This window comes from Caenorhabditis elegans, chromosome II, assembly GCF_000002985.6.
Source record: "Caenorhabditis elegans chromosome II".
Taxonomy (NCBI): Eukaryota; Metazoa; Nematoda; class Chromadorea; order Rhabditida; family Rhabditidae; genus Caenorhabditis; species Caenorhabditis elegans.
The window spans coordinates 12,028,010-12,041,031 of NC_003280.10; the positions used below are offsets into that span (position 1 = coordinate 12,028,010).

At 29.4% G+C, this 13,022-nt stretch overlaps 2 protein-coding genes across 2 annotated transcripts; both read right to left on the reverse strand.

The window, feature by feature from the left end:
• Positions 1-118: 118 nt before the first annotated feature.
• Positions 119-8,733, reverse strand: cyn-16 (Spliceosome-associated protein CWC27 homolog). Its single transcript, NM_064161.7, has 9 exons — positions 8,685-8,733; positions 7,239-7,374; positions 7,035-7,108; positions 5,831-6,241; positions 3,939-4,127; positions 3,293-3,375; positions 3,001-3,089; positions 1,819-2,006; positions 119-1,141 (listed from the first exon to the last, which is right to left on the reverse strand). Exons 1-9 carry the CDS (start codon positions 8,724-8,726, stop codon positions 902-904), a joined length of 1,452 nt encoding a protein of 483 aa, NP_496562.3. The 5' UTR covers positions 8,727-8,733; the 3' UTR covers positions 119-901.
• A 92-nt stretch (positions 8,734-8,825) lies between these two features.
• tpi-1 (Triosephosphate isomerase) lies at positions 8,826-11,130 on the reverse strand. The gene is made up of 3 exons (NM_001381623.3): positions 10,806-11,130; positions 10,481-10,582; positions 8,826-9,568 (listed from the first exon to the last, which is right to left on the reverse strand). The coding sequence occupies exons 1-3, from the start codon at positions 11,121-11,123 to the stop codon at positions 9,245-9,247; spliced, it is 744 nt and encodes a 247-aa protein (NP_001366651.1). The 5' UTR covers positions 11,124-11,130; the 3' UTR covers positions 8,826-9,244.
• Positions 11,131-13,022: the final 1,892 nt, after the last annotated feature.

The window sequence follows — 13,022 nt, forward strand, 5'->3', positions numbered from 1 at the left end:
TTTGACATTTCGTTATCGGCGAAAAGCAATCAAAAAAGAAATCAAAAAAATCAGTCATTTCTAGAAAAGCGTCATTGTGTAAATAGACACGTGTGTGTGTTGGAAAAAAGAGCGTAGAAAATAAATTAAATGTATGAGATTCAATGATAATGAAGTTTTGACATTTGAATGAATATTAAAATTGCAACAAAAAATTGAGAAAAATCGGGAAAATTGGGATTTTTTTTAATGTGAAAATAGAATTTTTAGGTAAAAATTTAAGAAAACTGGATTTATCAAACTTTTTGGATGAAAAAAAAAACGGTTAATTTCCAGAAAAAACCAATATCATTTTTTTTTGATTTTATGAAGAATAATTTTCAAAAAATTAATTGAAAAAGGTTTTAGTTTAAAAAAAAACCTTTCCTTTAATTTCAAACAAAAAAGAAAATTGGAATTTTTGGAAAAAATCTGTTATTAGGTTGTTTTTCCCCAATTTTTGAAATTTTAACGCAATTTTTAATAAATTTAATTTTTTAAATGAAAAGTTGCGATTTTTTCCTTAAATTGAGAAAAGTTACAAAGTATTTTCCAAAGTTCAAAAAAAAAATAGGAAAATTGATTTTTTTTCAATTTTTCTCGGAATAACTCGAATTCAAAGGAAATCTATGTAATTTTGAAATCAGAAAAATTGAATTTTTGGCCAAAAATTTCAAAAATCGGTTTTTTTTTAATTTTTCAAATTTAAAAGCACTTATTTTTTGAAAAATACAACTGAAAAATTTCTGGAATTTTGAAATGGATTTTCAAGAAAAAACGGGGAAAATCCGTTGTTAGGTATTTTTCTCCCGATTTTTAAAAATTTCAACGCAATTTTTAACAAAAAATACAACAAAAAATCGATAAATCACAAATCAATAAATTATTCTTCGCCACGTCTTCGTTTGGCCATCTTGTTACGTGGATCAGTAATATGATACCAATCTTCACTTTCTTCACGCATATTCGCATCTTTTGCTTTTGAAGAAAGTACAACATCTTCTGCTTTAAATCGATGAGACATCCATGATGTTCCTTGAATATCTTCTGCGTCTAAATCCATCGTTCCGAACTTTTTCTCTTCGCCCTCCTCGCCTTCGTTTCGGAGAATTGGCTCTTTTATCTGGAATTTTTTTTAAATTAAAGATTTTTTTTTGAAAAAAGTTGTTTTTATTTGAAATAAACTTTTTGAGATTTTTTGACATTTCAGAATTTTTTAAAAATCAGTTTTGGAGTTTTTTTAGATTTGAAAAAAAATATTCTGAAAAAAATCCGATTTTCTGAAATATTGCCTAATTTTCAGTAGGTTTTTATTTTTTTTTTTCGTTTTTTTCTCGAAATTTCAGACGTGGCAAAAATCTAAACTTATCGAAAAAAAAAAAACAACTTGGAGTTTTTTTTTTGAATTTTGGAGAATTTTGGAGTATTTATTTCAATAAAAATTTACAATTTGGCGTTTTAGAATTTTTTTTTGTAAAAAAATTAATTTTCAGTTTTTGAGAATAATAAATTTTATTTTTTTGATTTTATTGAATTTTTTCTGAAATTTTTTCGCATTAAAATTTGTTTTTTTTTGGCATTTCTGAAGTTTTTCTGAAAGATTTTTGAACAAATTTTGGAATTTTTTTCGAAATGCCAAAATACTTTATTTTTTAAAATGAACCAATTTTTACAATTTCTTTTTTTCAAGATTTTTTAGGTTTCAAAAATAAAGAATTTAGATTTTTAAGTTAAAAAAAATCAATTTTTATTAAATTTTAATTTTTTCCATTGTTTTCTAAATTTTTCTCCAAAATTTACCTCAATTTTCTTATCAAACAAGATAGCCTTCTGATTAGAAGCACCCAATCGATTTTTGAATCTTTCAAGCATATTCATAGTTTGTCCTTCTCTTTGAGCATCTTTTTGCTTTACAACATCCTTCGTTTTCGACTTGAATCGCATTTTTAGATCATGATATGATTGCATTGCTTCTGACAGCGTTTCGTCTGAAATAATGACGGTTTTGGTGGTTTTTCAAATTTTTAAACATTTTTTCAAATATAAAACCGAATTTTAAAAATTTCGGAAAAAATTCCTTTTTTTTTTAAAACTAAATTCGAGTAATTTCTGTATGTTTTGAGACTTTTTTCATTTGAATATGGGAATGAAAATATTTTTAATAAATATATAGTTTTACGGGTATTTTCAAATTAAAAAAAAAATTTTTAGATGAGAAAAGTCTCTTCAAAAAATATGAAAATTATTCATTCCCGAAAATAAAAAAAATTGGTGATTTTAGAATAAATTCTTGTAAAAATGTTAGCAAAAAGGCTATAATTTTGACTTTTTTTATTCTAAAAACATTGAATTTTTTGTTCAAAAATTTGGAGAAAAAAATCACAAAATTACATTTTCGATTTGAAAAAATTGGAAAATGGACACAAATTTACGAAAAATTTAAAAATAACAAACCGTTAAAAAAAAAACTCAAAATTATTTAAAAGTGTTTTTGGAAACTTGAAAAAAATCTTAAAACAAAAATTTAGATTCAGAAAAATCGAAAAAAAAAGACTATCTTTGTTGTAAAAATTAGAATTAAAATTATAGTTTTACGAGTACTTTTCGATTTTTCTGAATCTAAATTTTTGTTTGTAGATTTTTTTTCAAGTTTCCAAAAAAACTTTTAAATAATTTTGAGTATTTTTTTAAACTGTTTGTTTTTTTATTTTATTTTTTCGTAAATTTGTGTCCATTTTCCAATTTTTCAAAAATGTAATTTTGTGATTTTTTTTCTCCAAATTTTCGAAAAAAAAGAATTCAATTTTTTTCAGAATAAAAAAGTCAAAATTATAGCTTTTTTGCAAACATTTTTTCAAGAATTTATTCTAAAATCGCCTTTTTTTTAATTTTAGGGAAAGAATAATTTTCATATTTTTCGAAGAGACTTTTCTCATTAAAACTATATAATTTTTATGTGATTTTCAATTTTTCCATTAATACCTTTTACAGCCTTCTTCTTCTCCTTCACTGGCCGAAGTGCTTTCATGTACTCCTTTTGCATATCCTTCAGCTCCGAATTCATTTTATCACTGAAAAATTCAAACATTAAAGTTTTTTTTTTTTGAAAAAAAATTTCCGAAAAATTAAACAGAATTTTAAAAAGTTTTGAATTTTTTTTTTTGAGATACCAAAATACTTTTTTTTGTAATATTTTGAATTTTATATATATTTTTTGAAAATTTACACAAATTTCTTTTTTTTTTAATCTCAAAACTACCAAAAAATAGCTTACATCGTCTCCCGCTCCTTTGCATTCCTCTCGTCTTCAATCATTTTCTCATAGTCTTCATCTTCACCGCCGGCTTTTTCTTCGAGCTGAAAAATGTTAAAATTAACAACTTTTTTCTAAAAATTACTAACGGAAGAACAATTTTCTGAAATTTTTTGTATTATTTTTTTTGGAAAAAATAATAATAATAATAATAATAATAATTTATTACGCTCGCTGGGAGACGTGAAGGAATACAGAATACAAAAGTTATCATTGTTCGCTTGAACTAGAATTGGTGCAGTCGGGCAATTGTTTCCATTCCATTAGAATGTTGTCCTTGTCCTTGCGTTGTCCTTGCGTAGACTCCCCCATAGTGGGCGAGCGATTCCCGAGTGAAAATAATCACGGAATCTTATTTTTTTTTGACTAAAGATTATTTTGACTAAAGATTGTAATTTGTAACTAAATTTACAAGTTCCACCGAAAATCGAGATTTTTTATAAAAATGTGTTCTTTTTAAGCGAAAAAGTTTTTAAAAAGATTTCGCGATTTTTGAAATTTGTTCGAAAAATTTTTAAAATAAAATTTGTGCGATTTTTCGAAGAAAATTTTTCATTTTTAGCGATTTTTTTGGATTTATTAAAGAATTTTTCGCTGAAAAACGAACCTTTCTCTTCTGACTCTTTTTCATCAATTTTTCCCGAATCGACGAAATTGACGATTCATCTTTGACAGTATCATCATCTTCTGGACAATAATTACTCATTTCATCACGTGTCACTGCAGCTTGTTTCGATAGGCCAACAGTGTCATTGTCATGAGCATCATGGGCGGATTTCGGCTTGTTCGCGGTTTTCTGGAAGGGCAAAATTGATTGCTTCGGTATTTTTTATTACACATTTGGTTTAAAAAAGTTCGGAAATTCCGAATTTGCCAGTTTAAAAATGTATAAAGTTTTGCAAAAATTTTAATCATTTTTGGACTTTTTTTTTAATCTAAAAATCGATAGTTTTAGTTTTTTGTTTAGAAAGAATTATAGAAAAAAAATTAAGAAAACCTAAATTTAGCCGGAAAAAAAATTTTGAAACTAGGTAATTTGATTGCGATAGAAATCCAAATATCATTCGGCTATTGGGGATTTTTTTTTTGAAAAATAAATTCTTTTCGCACCGCAGTTATTTGCTGTTAAATATTTTATATTTCGGGAGCACAAAATTCTGAGAATGCGTATTGCGCATCATATCTGACGCGCAAAATATCTCATAGCGAAAACTACTGTAATTCTTTAAATGACTACTGTAGCGCTGGTGTCGATTTACGAGCTCGACGAATTTATTTAAAAAATTTTATCGAATAATAAATGACTTCCGACACAAGCGCTAAAGTAGTCTTTCAAAGGGTTACTGTAGTTTTCTCTACGGGATATTTTGCGCGTCAAATATGTTGCCCAATACGCATTCTTAGAATTTAGTGTTTACCCGTAATAATTACAGTTCATTTTCTATAATTTACAATAAAAATTTCGAAAAAAATTTAATCGGTTTTTTTTTTTGGAAATTTCTGATAAATTGCCAAAAATAATTAATTTTTCTACAAAACTGCTACAGTAAAATGTGAAAAATCGTGCAAAAAATCAAGAAAATTTACGGAAAAGGATTTTTTTTCCAACATTTTTCAATAGACCGTATTTATACTCCTGATTCCGAATTTCGAAGTGAAAAAATTCAAAAAAATTTCCCTGATTTTTTATTAATTTTTAAAATCCGAAAATCCATTGGTTTGTTAAATTCAAACGATAAATTTTGAATGATAACCGTGCCGCAGTTGTGTGGATTTACGAGATTTATATTTTTAATTCATTTTTATTTAATTTTCACACCGATTTTCCCGATTTTTTTCCCGAAGTTTATTGAAATTCTTGTTATTTCCATTAATTTATGGTATTTTATTTATGAAAACAATTAAAATTACATGAAATATTATATTTTCAGCAGAAAGTCGAATATTTCATGTAATTTTATTCGTTTTCATCAACAAAGTCATAAATAATGGAAACTAAAATTTCAATGTAACACAACGAAAAATCGGGAAAATTGGTATGAATATTAAATAAAAATGAATTAAAAATATTAATCTCGTAAATCGACACAACTGCGGCACGGTTATCAGACAAAATTTGTCGTTTGAATTTTTAAAAAACCAATGGATTTTCGGATTTTTAAAAATTAATATAAAATTGCATTTTTTGACAATTTATCATAATTTTTAATGGATTTTTGGTTTTTCAAAAATTAATATAAAATCAGGGAAATTTTTTGAAATTTTTTCGAATTGATATTCGGTATAAGGAGCATAAATAGGGTAAATCGGAAAATTTTTCGTCCAAATTTAATCTCAAATTACTGAAAAAATTTAATTGCAAATGTTATTTTCCTTTTTTTTTTTTGGAAAATGTGGGTCCTTGTAAAAAAATGGAATTTTTTAACGGAACTGTTACTGAAAAATTCTGTGATAAATCACGGAAATTTTACAAAAAATCCTCATTAAAATGCTCTAAACCTTATTAAAAACGGCCAATTCTTGCTCATCCTCCTCAACTTCATCTCCAAATGACAACAAATTCGTCTTCTTCGTCTCCACAACTTTCGGCTCTTTTCTCCGCTCACTTTTCTCTTTTTTCCTCTTTTCCCGTGGCTTTAAATCATCAAATGGATTATTATCAATTCGTGCTCCAGTAATTTTATAAAATGTCACTGGTCGATCGCCTTCAGTCTCAACTTCTGTGATTTTAAGCATATTGAAAAGTGTGGGTCCGGTCACTTTTCCGAAGATTGTGTGCTTTTTGTCGAGCTCTGGAGCTCCGCGATCACCGATTGTGAAGAAGAATTGGGAACCGTTGTCGTCTCGTCCAGCATTTGCCATTCCAACAATTCCGCGGCGGTTGAATTTTAGACGTTGGTGGATTTCATCCTGGAATTTTTGGAATTTTGAGTGAAAATCTGAAGTTTTTGGATTTTTTTTGAATTGCTTTTTTTGCGACCAGAAATTGATTTTTAAACTAAAATTGATTTTTTTAAACTAAAAAAAATTTTTTTTGAAAAATTGATTTGTTTAGACTGAAATAAATGTTTTTTTGGAAAAATTGATTTTGTTTCCGAAAAAATTAAATTTTTTACCCAAAAAATTGATTTTTTTTGGTCAAAATTTAATTTTTTGGCCAAAAATTGATTTTTTTTGGTCAAAATTTAATTTTTTGGCCAAAAATTGATTTTTTTTACCCAAAATTGTTTATTTTTTGTAAAATGGATTTTTTTACAGAAAAATTTGATTTTTTGTCATATTTTTCTAAATAAAAAATTAATTTTTTCCCCCTAAAAATTTAATATTTTTGGCCAAACAATTGATTTTTTTTTGAAAAATTGATTTTTTCAACAAGAAATTAATTTTCTAAAATTTGTTTTTTTTTAACTAAAAAATTGACAAAAAATATTTCTGAAAGAAAAATTGATTTTTTTTTAATTTAAAATTAATTATTTTACCCAAAAATTTAACTTTTTTTTAAACTAAAAATTGATTTTTCGGTTTTTTTTGGAATTTTTGTATGAGAAGGCCTTAAATCTGTTTTTACTCATAAGAAACGTTGAAAAAATACAAAATTATAGCTTCAAATTTTTTATGACAATTTTTTTAAAGAAAATTTGAATTTTATTGGGATTTTCAATTTTTTAAACGATTTCTCAAAAAAAAAGTGCAAATTTTGAACCTTAAATGGTTTTCCATAGATGCTCTCTCCGCCGGTTCCGGTTGCCGTAGGGTCTCCACCCTGGAGAATGAAATCTGCAAAAAAAAATTCTTGGAAATTTTTGAAAAAAACTTGCAAAAAAAAATTTCTTTTTTGATTTTTAAAAATGTTTTTAATTTTAAAATTTAAAAAATTAACGTTAATTTTTTTTCGCCATTTACTAACTTTTGACAAGCCGATGAAATACAGTTCCCTTGTAATAATTTTCCATGCAAAGCTGGATGAAATTTCTGCATGCTAGTGGAGCTTCCTTCGTCCAAAGCTCAATTTCAATGTCTCCGGCAGTGGTTTCAAGGGTTACCTGCAAGAAATTTAGTTAAAAATGAAGTAAAATTGAAGAAAATTGAATAATTAATTGATTTTATTATGGTAAAGACATTTTTTTAAAGCTTTTTCGAAATTATTTAATTTTTGAAAATTCAATTTGTTTCGATTTCTTCAAAATTTTGGGATTTTCGCGCCAAAACTACAGTACCTAGGGTATCGACACGAATTTTTATTATTGCTAATTGAGATACGTGTGCGCCTTTAAAGATTACTGTAATTTTATTTTAAAGTTTGCAACTACAGCTCTTTAAAGGCGCACACCTTTTCGCAATCAAAAATTTTTTGTCGTGTCGAGACCCTAGGTACCGTAGTTTGGGCTCGAAAATCGCAAAATTTGTCATATTTTTGCGATTTTTCATCTAAAAATTGACAACTTTTTAAAAATTCGGATATTTAATTTTTAAAAAGGAGTAAAATATGACGAAATCTGCAATTTTCGCGCCAAAACAACGGTACATAGGGTCTCGAAGCGACATATTTTTGTTTAAAAATGTGCGCTTTTAAAGATTACTGTACATTCGAATTTTCATCAATTTTTCATAGTAAACTGTAGTTTTTGGATAAAAAATTTTCGAATTTTTATCGATTTTTTGATTAAAAAAATGTTCAAGACTACAGTACTCTTTTTAAAGGCGCACACCTTTTTGCAGTTAACAAAAAGTCGTCGTGTCGAGACCATAGATACCGTATTTTTGGCGCGAAAAGCGCAAAATTCGTCATATTTTTTCGATTTTTCCTCTAAAAATTGACAAATTTCAAAAAATTCGGATATTTAATTTAAAAAAAAGAGAAAAATATGACGAATTCTGCGATTTTCGCGCCAAAACTACGGTACCTAGGGTCTCGAAGCGACACATTTTTGTTAAAAAGATGTGCGCCTTTAAAGATTACTGTAGTCTCGAATTTTTATAGATTTTTTGATTAAAAAAATGTTCAAGACTACAGTACTCTTTAAAGGCGCACACCTCTTTGCAATAAACAAAAATTGTCGTGTCGAGACCAGGAAACGTAGTTTTGGCGCAAAAAGTGCAAAATTGGTCGTATTTTTCAATAAATTATCCAAAATTTTTCGAAATTAGCCAATTTTTAGATAAAAAAAACTCAAAATTTTCGTTTTACAGCTTAAAAATTGCAAAAATACGCGAATTTTTCATCGGAAAAATCGAAAATTTCACTGGATTTTCGATTTTTATTCAAAAATCGATAAAAATTGAAATTTTCGGTCATTTTTTCTGGAAAATTCAATTTTTTCCACCAAAAATCGATAAAAATCAATAATTTTACCTTTCCCGTCGTAATCGGCTCGTTGATATATTGATTACTCATCTGAAAACTGAAAATTTTCCGCAAAAATCTGAAAATCGCCGGCTGAAATATTCACACAGAACAAGTAACTATTGTTTGAAAATATCGATTTTTTGTTATTTGTCGGCAAGAAATTTATTTATATAAATATATATAGGTTTTGAATATCAAAAATACTGGAAAAAAAAGCTGCTACTAATATCTACACTGTAGAGAGGAAAAAGCCAAATTTCAAGCCAAAAAATTCACGAATTCACCCAAATTTTGGATTTTTTTCGGTCAAAATTCCGGGAAAATTGATGAAAATCAGCTAATTTTACAATATAATTTAGAGGAAATCTGGGGGAAAATTGGGGAAAACTAAGGGAAATTCTACAATTTTGAAGCTGAAATTCCGGGAAAAATCAGCTAATTTTACGGCTAAAAATTAGGGGAATCAATGAAAATCAACCAATTTTACGACCAAAATTTAGGGGAATCGGTGAAAAATCAGTGGAAATCCGGAAAAATCTGTGAAATAGGGGGAAATAAATAATAATTTAAGATCTGGCGTTGATAATCTTGACAAAATCGGGTTTCAACGATGCTCCACCGACCAAGAATCCATCGATATCCGGCTTCTTTCCAAGCTCAGCCGCATTGTCAGCAGTCACAGATCCTCCATAAATGATTCTCGTGGCATCGGCGACAGCTGGTGAGACCTTCTCTTTGAGGAATGCACGGATCCATTCATGAACCTCCTGGGCTTGTTCTCCAGAAGCAGTCTTTCCGGTTCCGATGGCCCAAACTGGTTCGTAGGCGATCACAATGTTCTCCCAGCTGACACCCTTGTCGACGATGGCTTGAAGTTGACGGAAGTTTACCTGGAAATTGGAAAATTTGGGTCTCGAAGCGATCGATTTTTGAAATTTATTTTTCTACAACATTAAAAAAAATCTTTATTTATAAGGAATTGGGTATTATTTTTCAGGAATTTTTTGTTTCAAATTTTATCGATTTTTCGAAAATTTTATATTCTTCGGGATTCTTTTTTTTTTTTGAATTTTTCGCGTTTTTGGGAATTTAAATTTGTATTTTTATATAAATTTCACGAAAATTCATTAAAAAATCGGGTCTCGAAGCGATTATTTTTGAACTTTTTTTGTTTTACCACGTGGAATAGGGAATTTAATCGATTTTTCGAAGATTTTTAAATAAAAATGTTTCTTCGGAGATTTTTTTTTGAACTTTTCTGCAAAATTCAAGAAAATTCATAAGAAATCGGGTCTCGAAACGACTATTTCAGGAGTTTTTTCTTTTTTATTGCCGGAACCAATTTTTTTGTTGAAAATTTGGCAAAAAAAAAAAGAATTATTTTTGGCGACCATTTTTTGTTGGAATTTTCCGCTTTTTTGGAAAATGATAAAATTAAATGTTTTCTGTTCAAAATTCACGAAAATTCATAAAAATCGGGTCTCGAAGCGATTATTTCTAATATTCGTTGCAGAAAGAGAAATATTGCGTTTTTTTTGAGGAAAAATTGAGCTCAAAACTATAAAATTCAGGGATTTTTTAAGAAGAAACTTTGAAAAATTCCCGAAAAACGTGCAAATTCGAAACAAAACCATTTTGGAATTTTCAAAAAATCTCAAAAACTTGATTTTTCTACTGAAATATTAGAAGAAATCGATTTTCTACCCGAAAAAATTAAGAAAAAAAATCTGAAAGTTTGAAAATGTTGAATTTTCAAATTTTCTTGCGAAAAATCGATAATTTCCAGTATTTTGCTCCCTTACATCCTTGGTGTGTCCGGCTTCACGCTCCTCGAGCTTCTCCCCAATGCAGAAAACGACCTTAATTCCAGCCTCGAGAGCATGCACGGTCTTCTCAGCGATCAGCTGAAAAAGAAATTTCAGATTAATTTCCCTGAAACTCGAATTTTTTATTGACACTTGGTGTCAGGCTGTCTCATTGCGGTTTGATCTACAAAAAATGCGGGAATTTTTCTGCCAGAAAAATGTGACGTCAGCACACTCTTGCGAAATCAGTGGAAAAGTCTGCGTCTCGAGAAGATCTTTTCCCGAATTTTTCGAAGATCAAATCAAAATGTATTAAACTAACAGCATCGCTTTCTCCAAAGACATGACGACGTTCCGAGTGTCCGAGGATCACCCATTCCAATCCAAGATCCTTGATCATTGCCGGCGAAATTTCCCCGGTGAATGCTCCCTTTGGCACTTTGTAGCAGTTTTGTGCGGCGACAAGCACACCGGCTTTAAGCTTGGATTTAGCGTAGGCCAGATATGGAGCTGGTGGAGCAACGACGACATCAACGGAGGAATTGTCGGCTGAGGCGTTGAGGAAGGTGACGATACCATCGACGGAGGCATAGTCTCCGTTCATCTTCCAGTTTCCTCCGACGAAGAACTTGCGAGTCATCTTGATTCTACAAGAATTATGGAATTTTTTTGTTGGAGGGAAATTTGGATAGAAATTCAGAATAAGGAGGAGAAAACGATAGAAGAATTGCTATTCTTTGTGAAACCGAGAGTATCGATTTTCCCGATTTTCTTGCCCTGTATTCTTTTCAAAAAGTGGCTCAAATTTAATTTTTAAAAATGTCGTCTCGAGACCTGGTATGGCTCAAAAATCGTAATATTTCGCCTCTAGCTAATTTAGTATTGATTGGCAAATGTAAGAAAAGTATATAGTTCAGCAAAAACTTAACTATCTAAAGATGGTCTAGTCGAACGTTTTTTATTGTTTAAGTAGTCTCGAAATAGTCTAAAAACACCGAATTTCATAATGAAACTTCTTGAAAACTCCTCCAAAAAGTTATGGCGGCTCAAAAAATTACCTGAAATTAGTTAAAATTTGAAATTTAACCGACTTTTCAAGCGGCTAACTTTTTTGAAATAACCGTCTAATTTTGGGTATACAAGTTAATTTCTTGTTGCAGTTTCAACTCGATTTTGGTACATTTAAGCTCGATGTATCCCCCAGATGTTACCAAATTTAACCAAATCTGGTGACAAATCGACCTCAAATATACCTAAATCGAGTTGAAAACGCAAGATAATTAACTTATATACCCATAATTAGACGATGATTTCAAAAAGTTAGCATCCAGCCGCTTGACAAGACGGTCAAATTTCAAATTTTAACTAATTTCAGGTCATTTTTTGTACCGCCATAACTTTTTTTGAGAAGTTTTCAAGAATTTTCATTATGAAATTCGGTAATTTCAGATAATTTCGAGTCGAACACAAAAGGAATTTTTGCTGAACTATATACCTTTCTTACATTTGCCAATGAATACTAAATTAGCCAGAGGCGAAATTTTACGATTTTTGAGACACACCCGGTCTCGACACGACAAATTTTCATTAAATTCGAGTCACTTTTCGACAAGAATACTGACAAGAAAATCGTGAAAAGTCGATACTCTAGAGTCTAGGCAAAAATTAAAAATGACGCAAATGACTTTCGAAAATCGTGATCAATAGCCAACGTTTGATAAGGACGAGAGATAACAATGGAAAATCGAATTCGACATTGTTTTTTCGAAACAAATTTCAATCGAAATCAAGACTACACAACAAGTGAGATAGCGGGGTTTCTTCGATTTTATTTTTCTTTTTTTTGGCTGGCCAGCAGCAGCAGTCGAGAGAAACGAGACGATACAGTGTAGACAATGAAGAGACGGAGAGAGAAGGCGCAGTCCGAGTTTGCACGTATTTTGTAATGTTCTGAGTAGTGTGTGTGTGTGAATGGCAGAAGAGTGTTTGTGGATAGATTCGATTGGGAAGGGTTATTACGGGAGCACAAAATTCAGAGAATACGTACTGCACAACATATTTGACGCGCAAAATATCTTGTAGCGAAAACTACAGTAATTCTTAAAATGACTACTGTAGTGCTTATGCCGATTTACGGGGCTCGATTTTCAAAATGGATGCTTAGTTTTAATATTCTATTTATTTCAAAAAATCGAGCCCGTAAATCGACACCAGCGTTACAGTAGTCATTTAAAGAGTTACAGTAGTTTTCGCTACGAGATATTTTACGCGTCAAATATGTTGTGCAATACGCATTCTCATAGTATTTTGTTCCAGTAATATATATTTACAGGAAAATATGTTGGAAAACATCAGAAATTACAATGAAATTAAAATCACAGTGATTTTTCAAAAAAACGCTCCGCCCTTTTATTGGTTTTTTGCGTTTACGTCGCAGTTTGGCGAAAACTCGATTTTTTACCAAAACATTAATAAATGGACGGGATTTTTGTGAAATTTTTGAAAAAAAAGTCACTATTTTTAAGTTCAATTTGCAGTA

Bases quoted from the DNA above. Each gene is read 5' to 3' on its own strand.
- cyn-16 (NM_064161.7), bottom strand. From the start codon at position 8,726: ATGAGTAATCAATATATCAACGAGCCGATTACGACGGGAAAG. The intron at 3,090-3,292 runs GTAAGCTATTTT...TGAATTTTTCAG, and splicing joins GCAAAGGAGCGGGAGACGAT to TGATAAAATGAATTCGGAGC. The intron at 1,142-1,818 runs GTAAATTTTGGA...AAAAAATTCCAG, and splicing joins TGTTTGATAAGAAAATTGAG to ATAAAAGAGCCAATTCTCCG.
- tpi-1 (NM_001381623.3), bottom strand. From the start codon at position 11,123: ATGACTCGCAAGTTCTTCGTCGGAGGAAACTGGAAGATGAACGGAGAC. The intron at 10,583-10,805 runs GTTAGTTTAATA...TTTCTTTTTCAG, and splicing joins TCTTTGGAGAAAGCGATGCT to CTGATCGCTGAGAAGACCGT. The intron at 9,569-10,480 runs GTAAGGGAGCAA...TCCAATTTCCAG, and splicing joins AAGCCGGACACACCAAGGAT to GTAAACTTCCGTCAACTTCA.